The sequence below is a fragment of the Lycorma delicatula genome, chromosome 6, assembly GCF_047948215.1.
Source record: "Lycorma delicatula isolate Av1 chromosome 6, ASM4794821v1, whole genome shotgun sequence".
In the NCBI taxonomy this organism is placed as follows: Eukaryota; Metazoa; Arthropoda; class Insecta; order Hemiptera; family Fulgoridae; genus Lycorma; species Lycorma delicatula.
The window spans coordinates 16,637,897-16,657,157 of NC_134460.1; the positions used below are offsets into that span (position 1 = coordinate 16,637,897).

The following is a 19,261-nucleotide window of genomic DNA, read 5'->3' on the forward strand; positions in this document are numbered from 1 at the left end:
TCATTGTTCAGACGCTGATTTCAGCTGATGTATTAAGTAGTTTTTAAGGTTATAATAATTAACTTATATCAAGTTGTTCTCATTAAAGTCCAATTTCTTTTGGCAAATACTAGCTGTGTGTTTTTTTATTTTTTAACTTTACCCAACAAGTTAAATACATTAAAAGTATTAAAACAAGTTCTTTCATTGTATATTTTACATTTGATTATACCTTGTAAACATTTCTATATAATTTAAAGGTTTTTACACAAATATAAAATTAACTTTCAATTTAATAAAGATTTGGTTTAGATGAAATTCTGATGTATGTTAGTAGAATTATGAAACATTGAATTCAATTAGAATTTCAGGATTGATTTTTCGTTTGTTTAGAATTACAATCGAGAGTGGAATGTTTACTAATTTTTAATTTTTACTAATTATTTTCTATGTAGACATTGTCGCTGTATGGCTTTGACAGAACTTGGCACTTTAAAACCTTATGATAGCCCCAAGAAGGGTTGTAGTTGTCCCCGAATGGCTTTTATGACCCATGGAAATCTAAAAGCTTATGGTAGTCCAGAAAAGGGCTATTGTTGTCACCGTATGGCTTCAACGGCACGTTGCCATTTGAAACCTTGTGGTAGCCTTGAAAAGGACTGTTTGAGGTTTCTGGACTGGTGGCTCTGAAAAGGGCCGATTTTGCATTAGCTCTGAGAAGAGCTCTTCGGTGCAGAAGCTGGTCTTCAGTGATGTTGACTCGGCTGTATTCAGGGAGTTGCAGCTTGTCCGTTTAAATCAGATTGAGTTATCCTTAGCGGCAGTTCAGTTGGGTCCCCACTATAACGTGGCAGTGATGGCCCCCAGATCCCTGTACTGTCGGGTTGGCATTGGTCATCTACTGCCGGCGCAGCTGAGGTGGTTCTCCTGGAGCGATCCCATGCTGGGCTGGCTTCTGCTGGTGAGTCCACGGCCAGAGCGATTGAAGCCCAGTGGTTGGGCTGGGAAGGTAGCGTCTGCACCAAGCAGCTCCCTCGGCTGGCCGGCCAGGCCTGCTGCTTCGGCAGGGATGTTGATGATGTAAGAAATTGGATTAATGAAACATTTTCTTAATTTAATCATGGTTTTACTTCTGGGGATATTTTTTCCAGAAAAAAAATACAGAATGCATCTGTAAATGAACCTGCTAAAACATTCTACTGCTAGACTGCTAGAAGTACTATATATCTAAGTTTGAAGAAATAAATTTAAATATCCTGAAACATAATTGAATACAAAATTACAATTAATAGAATACAAATATATTTTTTTAGTGGTATCATAAATATGTGTTTTGAAAAAAAACCATCATTAATGAAACAGAAAAATTATAACAGTGCAACAACAAAACTGTCATTTATAACAAAACTGCAAATATCATTGAAAATGTGTTATTAAACTGTCTGTTAACTTTGAATCAAATTTGATTTATTATAAAAACATTGGTTTTAGTGTTATACATATGGTAATATTTTAAAATTTAGCTGAAAAAAGATTGGTAATTTAAGGGGTTAATGTTTAGATTACTGAAGAACCAGAGGATGTCATACCTGAGTTCAGAAAACTTTCTGAAGAATATCCTCAGGATGTTCCTGTCCTTAAAGGTCTTGCTGAAGCTTGTCTACAATCAGCAAAAATTTTTCACTCAAAGAGATTATTAGGTCGTACGAGAGATAGCCTTCAGGAAGCTGTAGATGCTGTTACCAGGTAATTTTGTTTATTTTTCTGAATTTAAAAGGAGGGGTTACTCTTCTCATAAACATGGCAGATTCTAAAGCAACATTTTTTCACAAAATACTGCCCTTTTTTAGATGGAAAAGAAGGTATAATATATACCTTGTATATATAATTCCTTCTATATATAATATATATAGAAGGTATAATATATAAGAAGGTATTTATATATTCATTTAGAAAATATAAACTTACTTATTTTCCTTTGCTTAAGTTTTTTTTTTTAAAGTAAATAAGAATTAAACTGACCTCACCATTGATAAGTTAATAAGAACAAGAATTTGGATTAATTAAAAAATAAATATCTGCTAGAAAAATTTCATGGTCTTTTTTGTATTAAACAACAAAAATATCACCGACATACCGAGTCCATAATAGAATATCATAAGTATGAATAATGCCATAAATAATTTTATTTTCAAAATCATGTAAATAAATTTCAGACATGATGGCTGACAAAAGAAAACCCATTGGTAAGCTAGTTTCCTGAATATAATATTTGTCGGCAAATTTAAAGTAGATTTGTTGGCACGTATTTGTAATTATAGTAATAATGTTATCAACAAACAAAGGGTCTTTGTGATTATATATTAATTTATTTTTTATTATGTGAACTGTTTTGTCTATGGGTATGCTAGAATACATATTACTAATATCGTAGCTAACCATCCTAGTATTTCTTCAATTGTTAAGTCTTTCAACTTATTTACAAATTCAAATTCATTATTTATATTATAATTATAATTTAAATTCATTTTTATCCTAAGTAATTTATATGTTATTTTGGAAATATATAATATGGAGCAGTTGTATAATTAATCAAAGGTCGCATAGGGATACCAGGTTTATATATTTTTGGAAATTTGTTCCAGTTAATTTTTGGTGCAATTTGTTCAGAAGGGTATAATCTGGAGTGATATTTTAAGTTATTGTTATAATTAAAAATATTATGGTATTTTGCTATTAAACTTAGTTATTTTTAAAAATTTATTAGGGGATCATTTATTTCTTTGAAATTATTTTCTAATATTTATTGTTTCATCAGATTATTTATATTTTTCGATATTCATGATAAGTGTATTAGTTTTATCTGATTTTAAAATAGTACAATTATTTTTATTTAGTTTGTTTTTCAAATAGTAAATTACTTTTTTATTATTAAAAATTGGTTTGCGAGCTAAATTTTCACATTTAATTTCATGAATTTTACTACTAATGATATTAATTACATAATTGTTCTTTGTCATTAGGATTTACTTTATTAATATTTATTTCAGAATCAACTGCTATATTTTTATTAATATTATTCTTATCACTATCATTCAAATTTAATTTAAATGCATTAGCCCCAATAAACTGTTCCTTATCATCAAGCTTGACATTTGTCAAATTTATCAAATCAAAACAAGGATCAGTAAATGAACCTGAATCCACCTGTACATCTTTGAAATGTAAATCTTCAAAACCACCATTCGCTACAAATTCCCCTTGTAATCTGTAATAACCAAAACCTTATTACTATTATAATTCATGCAAATACAATTGTAATTATTATTATTACTATTATTTCCTCTTTTATTATTATTATTATTATTATTATTACTATTATTTCCTCTTTTTATCTAATTACTAATTTTATTATAGTTAGATTCATTAAGTTTATTTTTTTGAATTTCAATATTAGTTTTAATCAAATTAAATACATAATCAAATATTAAATGCCCAAAACTTGCACCAATTGAAAGTGTGTGTTATATAACTAATTTATAATATGATTCCCTGCTTCATCCTAAATCTTTCTGCAAAGTATTTTGTTTTTATTATACATTTCTTAAATTGAGAATTCTTAATGTTAATCCTAGCATATTTAAAGAATTATGTTTAATTTAAGGCAAACTTTATTAAAATTTATTGAATGTATTATTATATTGTGAAGTTGAATATGTAATTTGTAAAACTTAAATGATAATTTTTGTCTGGTTAGCATTCATGATAATTTTTATAAAGTCAATCTTTTCAATACTACATCCCTGTGTACTAATATATATTGTATATATAATCCAACTTGATTCACCTAAATACAGAAATTATAAATTAAATAAGATGACACTTATGTTATTTTTTCATATCTTACAATAGCGTTTTTGTGGCAATTCACATCTTCTATATATATATTCTATATATTTCTATATATATATATATATATATATATATAGAATATAATATATATTATAACATAATTAATTATATAATAACATAAATTAAATAATATATAATAACATATTATAATATAATATATATATTCTATATATTGAATATATAATCCAACTTGATCCACCCTAAGTACAGAAATTTACCTTATTTTTTTTATATCTTGCAATGGTGCTTTCGTGGCAACCCACATCTTCAGTTATAATTTACTTTTTAAGTGTTTAGTTTATATCAAATTACGTATTCTACTCAATACGATTTGTATAAAAAACTGTTTTGTAATGTATAATTTTTTTTTATAAATTAAAATTTTAATTCAGGAATTAAAATATAAAAATTCTTTTAAAAATCACAAGTTAAAAGCTTTTTTAAAAAATATATAAATTAAAAATTTTAAAATCTCCTTAAATTTATAAAAATATATTATTAAAGAATTTTTTTATATTTAATTGTATTGAGTATAATATGTAGTTTGATATAAACACTTAAAAAGCAAATTATAACCGAAGATGTGGGTTGCTACGAAAGCACTATTGTAAGATATAAAAAAAAAAAGGTATAATTTCTGTACTTAGGTGGATCAAGTTGGATTATATATCCGTACGCATTATGTATTTTATACACTTTATTAAATGATTTTTATTATGTTTCAGTGCATTAAAAGAATGGAGTGATGTTTCTTGTTTATGGAAACTGTTAGGGGATATTTTTACACTAGCTGGTAATTTACCTCCAACTTGGGCATTTTTATTGATTCCTTGTTGGTTTAGTCCACAACAGAATCAGACTGGTGACAGGATAACGATCAAGTCACAATTTTCTTGTTACAAATTTGCTTCTACGTAAGATATGATTTGATTAATTTTTTAATAAGTGTAAACTATTTATTATCTTAAGTTAATTAATAAATAGAAAGTAATATCTCTGTCATATCATATTCTGTGCTGTAGGTGTTCATACATCTCTTCAGTGGTTACTTATTATAACATGCTTCAATGGATACACAACATATTTTTGGTAGGTAGAATAACTTTTAACTTTATATGTATAAAATTTTTTATTAAACATCCTTGCTCTGTTAAAATATTCAATAACAAGATTAATGATACCACCAAGACAGAAAGTGTAAATGGTTTTCTTATATATATTTTCTTAATGCTGAAACAGTGAGGTGGAAGAAAAATTGATGCCGTTATTCTAACAGTGTCACCATCTTAAGAAATCCATCACTCTCATAATTAATTTGATGGCTCGTAATTTATGTTTACTTTTTAATTTTTAAATGTATAGTATTTCGAGATGTGTTGCTTGAAGTTTAAAAAGAAATATAATAATAAAAGAAAGTTTTATTTGTATGTATTTAGTGAATATGTGTTCATTTAAAAATGGTTAATTATTAAAAGTAAGTATCTAATTTATTGGCTCAGCTAAAAAAATTGAAGATAAGAAAATGTGATCTATTATGAAAACATATAAATATGTATGATAAAAACACATAAAAACATTTTGACGGAGAATTAATATACATAAATAAAACGGATACATGCGTCATAAATATGAATGTTGGGTTTGCAACAAGTAGCCAAAACTATCATTAAAAATGCTCATGTGTAAATCACAATAAAGAAATATTTAAAAAATTTGTTTTATACCACCTTTGCTATCTAAGTATAACAATATAATGTATTTTTTCTTGTAAAAATAGTATAAATATGTGTTATTAGATTCAAGTTACTAGTCTATGGTTTTAGTTAAGTTTAATTATTTTCTTGGGTTGATTTTCATATTAATTTTTGCCTCAGATTTTATGTTGAAGTTTTACCACTTAACTCTTTTTAACTCTTAATTTTACCTTTCATCTATAGTATTTGAATAATTAATTATTTAAGTTGTTGGAATAGTTGGTAACCACAATCAATTTTTTTATAAATTGTTTTGATAATTGAAATAAAATAATAAAAAAAAGATATTCTTTTTTTTTATTATTTTATAGTAATACTGCAATCTATATATTTTTATATGCAATCTAAAATATTCCTAAAGTCAGGCATTTCTTTTTATTTATTATATATTCATTGTGAATGAATATTTCATCATTCAGTGTTTGAGAATTTACGCATTTGACAATTATAAAACTAGAAATTCTTAAAATTTATTAACAGATTATATAAATAAATCAAATAAAATATAACTCACCTGCTTCTGTTTGATGACATTTTTCTATAATTTTAAAATTCTTAGAAGCAATGTGGTATTTGATAAGCCATAATTTGTGTAGTATATTATACTCTAATATAATTATAAACTTAAAACAAGTAAGTTAAATAAAATTAAATTGAAAAAGAATTGTGGTGAATTGTCTTTTCTGGATAAAACAAATTCAAAAAGCTTAAATATGCGTGCCACTAAAATTGAATGTTGTACCTAAGAAAAGGTCACACCCATGCATGCATGCGTGTGTGCTCATTCTTACAAAAATTAATCCATTTTCCACATATTTTTATCATTCATTATACTGAAGCTAAAAACAGTTGTGCCACTGAGAGGAATGTATCCTCCTTCTGGTATCACTATACCACACCCTGTTTTCCATAAAACCTGCATCTGGTAGCACTACTACCTCATTTATTCAGTGAAGTCTTAATAATTCATTTTTTATCAGTTGTAATTAGACAGTCTCCCTCAAACATTGTGTGAAGGTTTATCAAATTTCAGTTTTGTTTGTATTTATATGTGTAATATTTTTCTGATAATTTAATTTTATATCATCTTTATTAACTTCCAATATTTTTAAATTTGTGTTAATATCAGAAATAGAATGTTTATTGGACAGTCTGCCATTATATAAAACTAATTTATTATTTTTTTAATAGAATTAATTATTGCAATTTTTATAAAATTAATTGTAATGATTGTGATGGTACTTATACAGAAGAAACAAATTGGTTCTTAAAAACTAGATTTCTTGATCGTGATAGAAGTTACAGAAATAATAAATTTGCTTTATCTACAAGGGATATCTCTAAAGTAAAGACCGCAAGGAAATTTCTCTCCTTAAGGTTGGTGAACCTGTGTCGTTCATGGCCGTGCTAGTAATGTACACACTGCATTGTTGTCTGTAAGTTGTCGCATTGTAGTATCTTAGATTACATGTAACTTATTATGTTATAAAGTGAGTAGGAAAATCGATGTTGTTGCCGACTGGAATACTTGAAGTCATACATTTTTTAAATCATCAAACTGTTAAGCCGGCTGAAATTTATAGGCAGTTGGTTGCTGTGTACAATGACCGGTGGCAGTCATGATCATGACTGTAATGCCACGCAAGATACCATGGTGGGACTGGGTGGGGGTGCGAGGTTTGTTCGTGGCTCCTGTATGGATCAGAATGAGGTGACGTTCCCCTTGTTAGGTGACCTAAATTGGTCGATTTATTTGGGTGTAGGGCTGAATTTATGTTGTGTAAGACATAATTTTGATTGGTATGAGTGTAGCAATGATTTAACTTTAAACTCGTTTGTTTTCTGAGGCATTCACAGTCACTAATGGTGCTGTCAAATCTGGACTAGGTTTGGGATTCGTACCTAGTTAGTTTTGGTTAGTTAGTTTGAGGGAATCATGTTAGGTTGGATGTGAAGATGTTCGTTTGAGGCCTAAGCGAAGGTGAAATTTGATATGTATTTTTACTGATGCAAATGTCTGCCGAGGCACAACATTGGTGGCATCCTGACCGACACCTGGTTGATATGTGAGATGTAATCAGTTAGAAGGCAGGTCTAAAGACGACCTCCAGTAAAGCCCCTCAGGGCTCGGAACAGAGGGAGTGGTGTGGTGACTGGTAATGTCACAAGGTGGTTGTCTTCCCCCTACGGGGTTGGGATTTGTACAGTGATAATTTAATGAATGAAAGAAACATCCGAAAATGATGTGAAAGGTTTAGAAGTAACAGAATTAATGTGTATGATGAAGAACATTTGAGGAGGCTCTCAATAATCAATGAGGGCTTGTTGAAATGCATTGATGATGAAATTAGAAAAGATTGTCGCTTAACGATTTCCAACCTGGCCCTTCTTTTTCCTGATATTTCAAGAGCTGTTATTGGTCACATTGTTCATGAATATTTAGGCTTCAGAAAGGTTTGTGTGCATGTTGGGTGCTGCTGCCTTAATGGAACGTCACAAAAAAATCGGAATGGGATTTGCTTTGTAATTTTTGACGATACATAGCGATGACTTCCTTAATTCAATCGTTACCAGCAATGAAATATGGATTTTGTATTACACACCAGAGAGAAAATAGTAGTCAAGTGAATAGCGCCATCCTCAATCACCAACCAGACCAACAAAGGTCAAGCCACAGCCATATGGACGTAAACTGATATAGACGTAAAGCCAGAGTCTTTTGGGTTAAGTTTGGCATACTGCTGATTGATTTCATGCCACATGGAACAACTATAAATGTAGAAGCCTACTGCAAAACTCTACATAAGTTACGACGTGCCATTCAAAATTGGCGATGTGGTTGGCTGACCGACGGCATCATCCTACTGCACAATAATGTATGTCTACATGTTGTTGATCTGACGTATGATTTACTGAGAATATTTGGATGGGAAATTTATGATCACCCACCATGTAGTTTGGACTTAGCTCATTCTGATTATCAATTTTTTGGGAAATTGAAATAATTTTTGAGTGGTAAGCAATTCACGGGTGACTATGAACTTAAAAATCACTAGCTAAATGGACTGGTGGCAGAAGAATGTGACGAGGGTATATTGAAGCTGGTGTATTGCTATGATAAATGTCTTAATTCACGTGGCAATTATATAGATAAGTAGTATAAGATATGTAGTTTAAGAGAAATAAAAATATTTATAAAGTTTTCAGATTAAATTTTTTTTACAATGAAACGATCTTTACTTTAGAGATAACCTCTTGTAATATGGCAGAGCATCCAATAAGCAATAAACATTCTATTTCTGTTATTAAACCAAATTTAGAAATATTAGAAATTAATAAAGATATCAAAATTAAATTAGTAAAATATTACATATATATAAATATAAACAAAATTTAAATTTGATAAACTATCAGACAGTGTTTGGGGAGACAGTCTTATAGAAAACCTACAATAGATAGCAGCGCTGGTATAATAAATTAATATGCAATTTTAATTATTTCAGTATTTTTATTATGCAGTTTAACTAAATTATTTCATGATATTAGATTCAGGAGGTCCCATGAAAGAATTTTCTTGGTAAAATTAAGATAGCTATGTCTTATTTCAATATTCTATATTAGATGGTTTATATTAAAAAAAAATATATATATATATATATATATATATATATAATATAATATATAAATTTTCAGTGTTTTATCATTTTTACAATTGTTTGGTTGTTATTTTTGATTAATTTACATATTTGATATGTTTTGTTCCCAGCTATATATATATATTTTTTTTAATACAAAAAAAATACTGCCTTAATATTAAGCTATTAGAAATACCTTCCACATACAGAATATTTCTCAGTCGTCTCAGGTCGTTCATAGCAAAATGGTGCTCAAATCTCTGAAGCATATATATCACTAATGAACAGAGAGAAGAGAAGAGGGCTTAAAGAGATGCTCCGTACAACTCCCTCTGTAATCAATCTTTGCTGATTTCAAGGAATTCTCATTCAGCATGATAAAATTTCTTATCATATAAATTGGTAATTAGTGCAACTATTTTCACACTCAGCTCTATACTCTTTTAGTTTTGATCATAGCTTCAAGCAGTGAATGGTGTTGAAGGCTTTCTTAAAGTTATAAACATCATGTAGGTTGTTCCCTTCAGAAGGTATAATATTCAGTGTTGAGAATAACACAAAGATGTTTTCTACCTCAAAGCCATTTTTTTCTTCTAAAAGTACATTTTCAGTCTCTGCCCATGTCATTATTCTGTCAGCCAAAGTAGAGCAGAGGTTAATAGCTTAGTTAATGCATTACCTATGTTAGTTGCTGAGCTTTTTGGGGTCTACATTTTTAAATGATGACCATAAATCACTGTCTACCCAACTGGTACATTTCCAAGATTAAATAAGTGTGGAATTTAATGATCCCAGCATTCTGGTAGATTTTTTAAACTTCATATAAAGGCAATTTGCTGCTGATGCCTTCCTGTCTTACTCTTAAGATGGCAGCATATTGTAATTCAGTTAACTTTGTTGTAAATAGATGAATAGAAGTATTATTCACATCTCACAAATTAATCTATTATGTCAATTATAAAAAAAAAACATGGTTATTAACTGTATTGAGATAAGTTTAAATAAAGTAGATATGTATTGAATGAACATTTTTATCTAAATTTGTATTTAAAATCATTTAACAGGTATTTACACAAGCTTTAAAGTTGCTGGAAAAAATTGGCAATTGCAGCCTTTTATGGCATGATTTAGCAGCCAGTTATTGTTTACAGTCCAGAGTAAGTCTTGATAGTACAGATAAAAAACAATTGATGCAAACAGCATTTCTTGCGGCTAAAAAAAGTATTAGTCTTGAACCAAAAGGTTGGGAAAATTGGAATTTGCTTGGAGTTATTGCAAAATTGAATGGTAATAATATTACATTTATTGGTATTTATTATTGTTTTTAATAGTTTTTTTGTTAGTGTGTAATCTGTCTGGTAATATATTAGCTGTTCTTTTTACATTTTTATCTCTTTTCTCTTATTTTTTTATATGGTACTGATTTTATTCAGGATACTAATAATGTTAGCATAATACGAGGGACATTAAATAATTAATGAAACAAGTTGATGTAGAGAAAAAACAATTTATTCAGTGACAATGAAACACTACTTTTCTACATAGTCTCCAGGAACATTTAGACATTTGTCCTCCCACCATTCTGTGACCTTTGTGATTCCTGCAGTGTAGAAGTCTTAACCTTGCTGTTTGAACCGTTCATGTACCACTTTTTTGACCAGTTCGTTGTCGTCGAACTTCCTGTTGTGTAAAACGTCTGAGCAGGTCGAACAAATGAAAATCAGACAGGGCAAGGTCTGGGCTGTAAGGAGGATGTGGCAACACCTCCCAACTAAATCTGGGTCTTTATGGGTTTAAGTCAACTGTCTTCAAACCCATCTTGAACATGTTTTGTGATAATTCAGCACATCATGAATGATTGAATGCGTGGTTCCAACACTAATATTACATAAACTAGCAATTTGGGAAATTTTGACTCCCCTATCTTCATGAATAAGATCATTTATACGATTTTAAGCATGGTAGTCAAAACTTCAACTGGTATTCCAGACGATCAAACAATGAGTGATCAGAACAAGATCAATCACACTTGTTCTGCCCAAATTAAACTGTTCCACCCACTTATACATGTTACTGCGTTTTAAATACTTTTCACCGTCTGTTTCAACATTCATGAGTAAATTTTCACTGGTCCACACCTCTGATATGGCATGCATATTTCAAGTGGAGCTGACATTCTGAAATCAACAAAAGGGGTTATGCTTAGATTAATGTGTTTAACCTTTAAATGTGTTTTAAAGGTTACCAACTTGACCCTCAAAAAGTCTCATTATCATTGAATGAACAGTTTTATCTCTACATCAGTTTGTTTCATTAATTATTGAATGTATCTTATATATATATGACTTCTCTATAATGAGAGGTATTAACAACTAGTTTATTGATTACTCATGAACAGACTGATATAGGAATATACAGGTATCTTATATATATATATATATATATATATATATATGACTTCTCTATAAAGAGAGGTATTAGCAACTAGTTTATTGATTACTCATGAACAGACTGATATAAGAATATACAGGACAGCTTCACAGCATACCTTTATTGGTTGCTCTCTAAGGCTGCAGCAGTTTTTCAAATTGAGGATTATTTAATAGTATTAATACATATTTTAGAGAAAGTATTTTAGCATCTATTGTAGACGTGAATCAAAATGTGCATTACCAATACTTTAGTTACTCTAAAAGTACTGACATCTCTTCAGATTGGTTGTTCTTTGTCACATCAATCTAGTGTGACAGTAATACTTTATAGAACTATGTATTTAGAGCAGATGAATTTTGAGAAGAGCGCTCCTGCTTACAAAAGGTTAAAAGAAAAAGAAAAACTATAATTTTTCTAAATTATGTTTAGTTTGAAATAAAATGTGATTATGTGTGTTGAAACATAATCTGTACCTGTACATAATTTGGACAGGTACACTCAAACTATAAATTCCTTTAAAGTACCAAGTTCCCTCTGTGAATCATGAGACCTTGCTGATGGTGAGGGGGCTTGAATGCTCAATGATACAAAGTAGCTGGTTCGAAGGTGCAACCATATCAGAGAGGTATCTGTTGAGAGCCAGACTAAGGAATGATTCCTGAAAGAGGGCAGCAGCTCTTTCAGTATTTGTTATGGGTGTAGGTCAGGACATCAAACATCACTCAAAATGGACATATCAATATCACTCAATTTTCTGAGTACTGCACAGCTGAAAGCAATGGAAAAACTACAGCTGCTATTTTTGGAATTTAGAGAAGCTTGAGTAAGGGGAGGTAAAGAAATTTTTTGATCGCAAGAGGTTTGAGTAAAAAAAGATAAGGTTGAAAATGTAGAAGAAGAATGGGAAAATCTTAAAAAGTAAATTCTTAAATCAGCCGAAGTGAACTTAGGCAAAACAAAGAGAACTGGTAGAAAACCTTGGATATCAGAGGATATATTGCAGCTGATGGGTGAACGTAGAAAATATAAGAATGCTAATGATGAAGAAAGTAAAAGGAGCTATCGACAATTAAGAAATACTATAAAAAGGAAGAGCAAACTAGTGAAAGAAGAGTGAATTTGTGAGAAGTGGGAAGAGAAATGATAATTGGCGAAATAGATGAAGGATACAGGAAAATTAAGGAGAATTTTGTGGTACGTAAATTAAAATCCAGTTATATCTTAAACAAAGATGGTACACCGATTTATAATACGAAAGGAAAGATTGATAGTTGGGTGGAATATATTGAAGAGTTATACGGAGGAAATGAATTAGTAAATGGTGTTATAGAGGAAGAAGAGGATGAAAGGGAAGAAACAATACTTAGATATGAATTTAAGAGAGCATTAAAAAATTTGAACGGCAGAAAGACTCCTGTAGTAGACGAATATCTGCAGAATTACTGCGCAGTGCAGGAGAGGAAGCGATAGATAGATTATACAAACTGGTGTGTATTATAGTCATGATACCAAGGCAGGAGCGGATAAATGTGTAGAATACAGAATAATTAGCTTAACTAATCATGCATCAAAAATCTTAACTAGAATTCTGTACAGAAAAATTGAGAGAAGAGTGGAAAAAGTGTTAGGAGAAGACCAGTTTGATTTCAGGGAAATTATAGGGACAAGAGAAGCAATTTTAGGGCTCAGATTAATAGTAGATGGAAGATTAAAGAAAAACAAACCAACATACTTGGCATTTATAGACCTAGAAAAGGCATTCAATGATGTAGACTGGAATAAAATGTTCAGAATTTTTAAAAAATTAGGGTTCATGTACAGAGATAGAAGAACACTTGCTAACATTTACAGGAACCAAACAGCAACAGTAATAATTTAAGAATATAAGAAAGAAGCTGTAATAAAATAGGGAGTCTGACAAGGATGTTCTCAATCCTAGTTATCTTTTTAATCTTTACATAGAACTAGCAATTAATGAAGTTAAAGAACAATTTAAATCCAGAGTAACAGTACAAGGTGAAAGATCGTTTGTTATCTTGCATCACCGTGTAACCTATGTTTCATATACATCAAATACACATCATAGAAGTCATTAATGTATCTATCCTGTGAAAATATTTGTCTGTGGTAATCCACAGAAATTCACTGCTAACATTTTCATTTGGTGTGTTATTGTTGATGTGTATGTTGTAAATTGTATTCTTGTTATATTTATTTTAAAATTCAGGAAAATTTTTCTTGCTCAGTCAATTTCTACTTATATGTACATTGCTCGTAGACTCATTATAAAAGGTGACAGTTCGTGATCTGCAGATATAAAGCTTTACCTGAACAGATGATTGGTGTATCGTTGTTCAGTTATGTCTGTACATTATCTATTTTCATATAAAGTAAGTAGAATTACCTTGAATTAAACTAGTTACTAATTAATTGATCTATATGTGAGATATAAAGTGGGGCCTATGATAAAACTCTATGGGATGCCTGCTCCCACAAATCTGTCTTAATTTTCTAATAATAAATAGAATTTAATCCTCTGAATTTATTTATTTCATTTATTATCCAATTTTTAAAAAATACAGAATTTTTTTATATGTGTATATATATATATATATAATATGTATGTGTGTGTTTGTATATATATACATATATATATATATGTGTGTGTGTGTATTTTGAACATTGTATAACACTATATCAAACAATTAGTAATACGAGGGTCATTCAAATATAGTTTAGAGCTTCATTAATATTAGATAAAATTACAAATAAATACCTTATTTTTCTAAATAGTTTCCTTCAATAGGAACACATTTTCTCCACTGGATAGGTAACTTCCTGATTCCTTCATCAAAAAAACATGATGGCTGCCTCAGCAACCAATTGCACACATGCATGCTCGACTGCGGCATAGTCTTTAAATCTTTCCTCTCCTAAAGCTTCTTTCAGCATACCAAACATGTAGAAATCACTTGGTGACAAGTTTGGACTTTTCTGTGGGTGTTGAAGAAGTGTCCAATGAATTTAGTGAGTTTATCGTGAGTCTTGAGTTGCCATGGAGTAGGAGGATGTTATGAATCTGTTGCCGGCACCGTTTGTTGCTATGAGCAGCCCTGACATCATCTAACAATTGGCAGTAATATGCCGAATTTACGGTTCTTCGTTCATGCAGTTAGTAAATCAGCAGCATACCTTTTTAGTTACCAAAAGACAGTTACCAGAAATTTTCCAGCTGAGAAGTGTTTTATGGCCTTGATAGTGCTCCTCTCACTTTTCCAACACTCCATACTGTTCTTTTGTTTTATGGGGTGCAGTTGTGAACTCACATTTCGTCGCAGGTCACAGTACGGCCATTAAATGCCTCCCTTCACCTCAAAGCAATTCATAAGCTGTTGACAGATATCTTTTCGGACATTTCTCTATGTCTCATGGAACCCACACATACCCATACGTGAAACCTACCTTGCCAACACTTTTTTGTATCCAAGAGTGTCTCTCTTTTTTCTGTTTAGCCTCTGGAACCACTGTAATGTATTACTTCGTAGGATGATATATATGAATGTGAATGAAGGGTAGTCTTGTACAGTCTCAGGTCGACAGTTCCTGAGATGTGTGGTTAATTGAAACCCAACCTCCAAATAACACTGGTATCTACAATCTTGTATTCAAATCTGTATAAAAGTAACTGCCTTTACTAGGATTTGAACCTTAGAACTCTCAACTTCGACATCAACTAATTTGCAATGAGTTAACCACTAAACCAGCCCAGTGGGCATCCAAGAGTGTCTGACAACATTATATGCACACTCCCAACACTTACACCCGCCTCTGATGTAATTTCAGTGACAGTCATCTTCCACAAGGTCATAAACTTCCTGAATCATTGACAATGGTCTGCAGATTATATTCGTGACTTTTGTTCTCCACTGCATCACAGCCACCTCAAAATTTTTTGGCTCGGTTAAACATTTGACAGGGTAGCATCTCCAAACTGTGCCTAGAGTTGAGTCAAAATTTCAGAGAATTTGACACCTTTGTTGGCAAAAAATGCTAAGTTTTGCTCAAAAGATGCTAATTCGTTACACAACTGATGATGATACCTCCTGCTCAGATATTCTGCTACTGACAGGAATGTTACCTACGAATGTGGCTGGCCAGTTGTTCCCCTCCACACATATCCACCTTACTACCCACAGTGCCCTACCACATTTACTGCTGTTCCTCAATCCACACAGAACAATTCTGGTTTACATATCAATGACCCTCATAAATATCTAAATGCACAGTTCAATAAAAGGTAAGAACACTCACTTATATGTCTGCAGTGCCATCAGCATCAGAGACATTTTTAAGAATACACATAATTATAAATAAAATATAGTTATTTTTGTAAAAAAAAAGTTAAAATTTTAAAATTATTATTAGTATGATGGTATATACTATTATCATATTTAAAACTTATGTTCACACCATGGTTAAATAAACTATCTCACATTTTAACTATGGTTTTTTTTTTAAAAAAAAAAACTATTTTTAACTATATATTTTATTTATAATTTTGAATTTTACAAAAATTGGTCTGCTAATGATGGAGTTAAGCTCTGTAAGTGCTACAGACAAATAGGCAAGTATTCTTACCTTTTATTGAACTGTAACTGGTGGATTTAGATGTTTATTTGTTTATATTTTATATGTATATATATTTATTTATAAATTTTATATATATATATATATATATATATATATATATATATAATATTAATAATAACTATTTTTAATAATATTAAAAATGTTATAATTTATTATTATTTAATTCTTTATATAAAAATTGAATTTTATATAAATTTTCTGAAAATTCAAATATTTTATTAGTGTAGGGGATTTTTATATATATATATAGTTTTTATATACGAGTGTGTGAACTTGCAGTCCCCAATAGAGCATGCAGCAGGTATCAAAAGTACCTGTGTGTATGTCTTGATTAGTAAATTAAAGAGTAATTCATTGTATAAATTAATAGTTCACTTGCTTATTAAATTTGTACTTACATTTTGAAAATGAAATAATCTACATAATTTAAAAAAGTAAATAAGGTAATGCTATTATTTATTTTCTTATTCGACCATTAACGTAGCTTAATTTAGCAGCTGTACTTTTTTATTTACAGTTATTGGATGTTTTTGATTTCCTACTGAAAAGCCTCTAATTATAACTATTTCCCTACTTCAAAGCAGTTTCAAGTTGAGATTAAATTTTCATTGCTGTTGGTATTTTTTCTGTTTTTATATATATATATATTTTTTTATTTAAAATAAATAAATTTTTGCCTGCTTTCAAATAAAAGATTGTCTTATCATTAAAGATAACATTGTATTACCATTTTTATTTACAGTAAATAACCAATATGCTATTGTCTAATCACTGTAGCTAATCCTAATTTATAAGAATTTACTTTTTATTACTTTTTTGTGCTTAATCATTTTAGAGAGTTCAGCTTATAACGTATCACCACTGGTGATCTGGTTTAATAGAATAATAAAATAGCAAATGTGATATATTAAAATATTAGCCTGTGAGATTATGGAAAAGCAAATTGGTAACATGAGGTTTGTTTAGATGGCTAAGATATTTTATTTTTCCTTTCTTAGGTTTCTTTTTTCATATTAACTTACCATTACTTTTGTTTAGGCAAGTTGGGGAGAAGGTGTTAATTCACCACCAGGTTGTAAAGAGGGTTTTGGAAACTCATTGGACTATGAAATTCCAGTACCAGAAGATAGTAGTGAAGACGATGTGCTGAGGCCTCCACCAGCAGTTGAAATTGACCACAGAAATCTTATAAGTCTGACTGGTTCTCCGTTGAATAATGACAATAACCAATGGCAACCACAACCTGTTGATGTTGATTATAGGTAATAATTAATTTTAAAATTTAATACAATTTTATCTTTAGTAATAATTTCTCTGAACGAAGTATATTTGCACCAGGTTAAATACAACTTGTTTAGTAGCAGTAGTCTTATTTTTAGATTTTTGGGTTATTTTTTTTATTTGGATACTCTGCTGTGAGTTCCAAAATTTACATTCATTGTAAGAGAATTTTGTAGTTTATCAAAAAATTAATGAATTTTTGAAGAAAATATTGCTGTTACACAGCAGTTATGGTGAGATTAGCAATGGGAATCATAGTGAAAAGTTTACGATGAATTTAGAATAATGTGATTTTAATACTATTTATTATTTATAATATAGTAAGTTAATATTTTTAAGTTAATAAATATTTTTAATAATTATTTTAAGTAATTACCAATATACATCTTTTCCTTACATTTATTCGTTAGACTAAATTGTTTTACTATAATTGGCATACAAAATTGTATGCCAATTTTACAAACCAAAATGTTTTGTAAGCACTAAAGCTCACACTTTATTATAATGATCATTTTCCCTTGACTTCTTCTTTTACCCTGTGACCTCTTTCTAGCCCTGAGCTGTTATTGTTACTTTTTTTTAATGTTTTCATCTTCTTTTGTGACCAATTCACATTGGGTGCAATCACCCTTTTGGGAATGAAAGCTGAATTTTTATACCAGAGAGTAAACTTCAGTATATGATTACCTTGTTCACCATGCAAACCAAACAAATTTAAGTAGGAGTCTGTACTTGAATAGTTACGACTACTGTCTTCTGGAACCAAAAACGTCCTTCCTTGCTGAGTTTATGGTCCATTTAGCATAAGTAAATACTGATGCACATTGTAAAACAGTAACAAAATTGTGGTAGACTGTTTGAAATTGTAGAGAAGCCTGTTGTCTAGCAGCATTTGTTTCCTCTGTTACATTTCATGGTCTCATACCAATAAGAAAATACATCAGTTGCTTTTAAAACTGAAGTAGGAAATTTTCAACCAGCCAACCTGTACCCCCTCACCTGACCCCTAGTGGCTATCATTTGTTTATCAAACTGAAAGACCTTTTTTGGAGGAAAATGTTTGGGAGAGAATGATAAGACTTAAAACAGTGACTACTATCTTGGTGAACTGGGAACAGAGGAATATGATACAGGATTGCCCCGGTCAGAAAATTTGATAGATTTTCTTTTTATCATAAAATTGGTACCATTTTCTGGTTGGCCTTCATAGTATTTATATGTGTAATTTATGTAAAAGTACCTTTACTTAAATGCTGTTTAATCTGATTATATTGTAGCAAACACAAACTGATAACCAAAGTCAATTCCTAGTTATTATTATTATTGATAATAATAACAAAAAACCGTTTCAGTGTGCAAATTATAAAATGGAATTTGTTTTTGTTTAACAGTATTTTGACTTGTAAAATTAAAAAAAAAAAAACCATCATTTTAGAAGCATTAAAACAATAAGTTTACTCCGTCTTTATGAAATCTATATAGAGTTGAAACCTTTCCATAATCGAGGGCTATATTATTGATAAGAGAGGAACTTGAATATCTTGATCCAAATTCTATTTTAGTGTAGGCTTTAATTTTGTGACAGACTTTTAGCAAATTCTGTTTTTTCATTTTATA

General features: G+C 30.0%; 1 protein-coding gene across 2 annotated transcripts in view; it reads left to right on the forward strand.

Annotated features, from left to right (window-relative positions):
* Positions 1–17,569, forward strand: part of LOC142326659 (tetratricopeptide repeat protein 37-like) — a 35,279-nt gene extending 17,710 nt beyond the window's left edge. The window contains exons 6-10 of one of the 2 annotated variants that reach the window (XM_075369264.1): positions 1,541–1,725; positions 4,617–4,805; positions 4,914–4,980; positions 10,345–10,567; positions 17,402–17,569. In XM_075369264.1, coding sequence (XP_075225379.1) covers positions 1,541–1,725; positions 4,617–4,805; positions 4,914–4,980; positions 10,345–10,567; positions 17,402–17,424 — 687 coding nt within the window. In that variant the 3' untranslated portion in view covers positions 17,425–17,569. Of the gene's footprint in view, positions 1–1,540; positions 1,726–4,616; positions 4,806–4,913; positions 4,981–10,344; positions 10,568–17,401 lie in introns of those variants that run through there. The other variant, XM_075369265.1, reaches the window with a different exon arrangement.
* Positions 17,570–19,261: the final 1,692 nt, after the last annotated feature.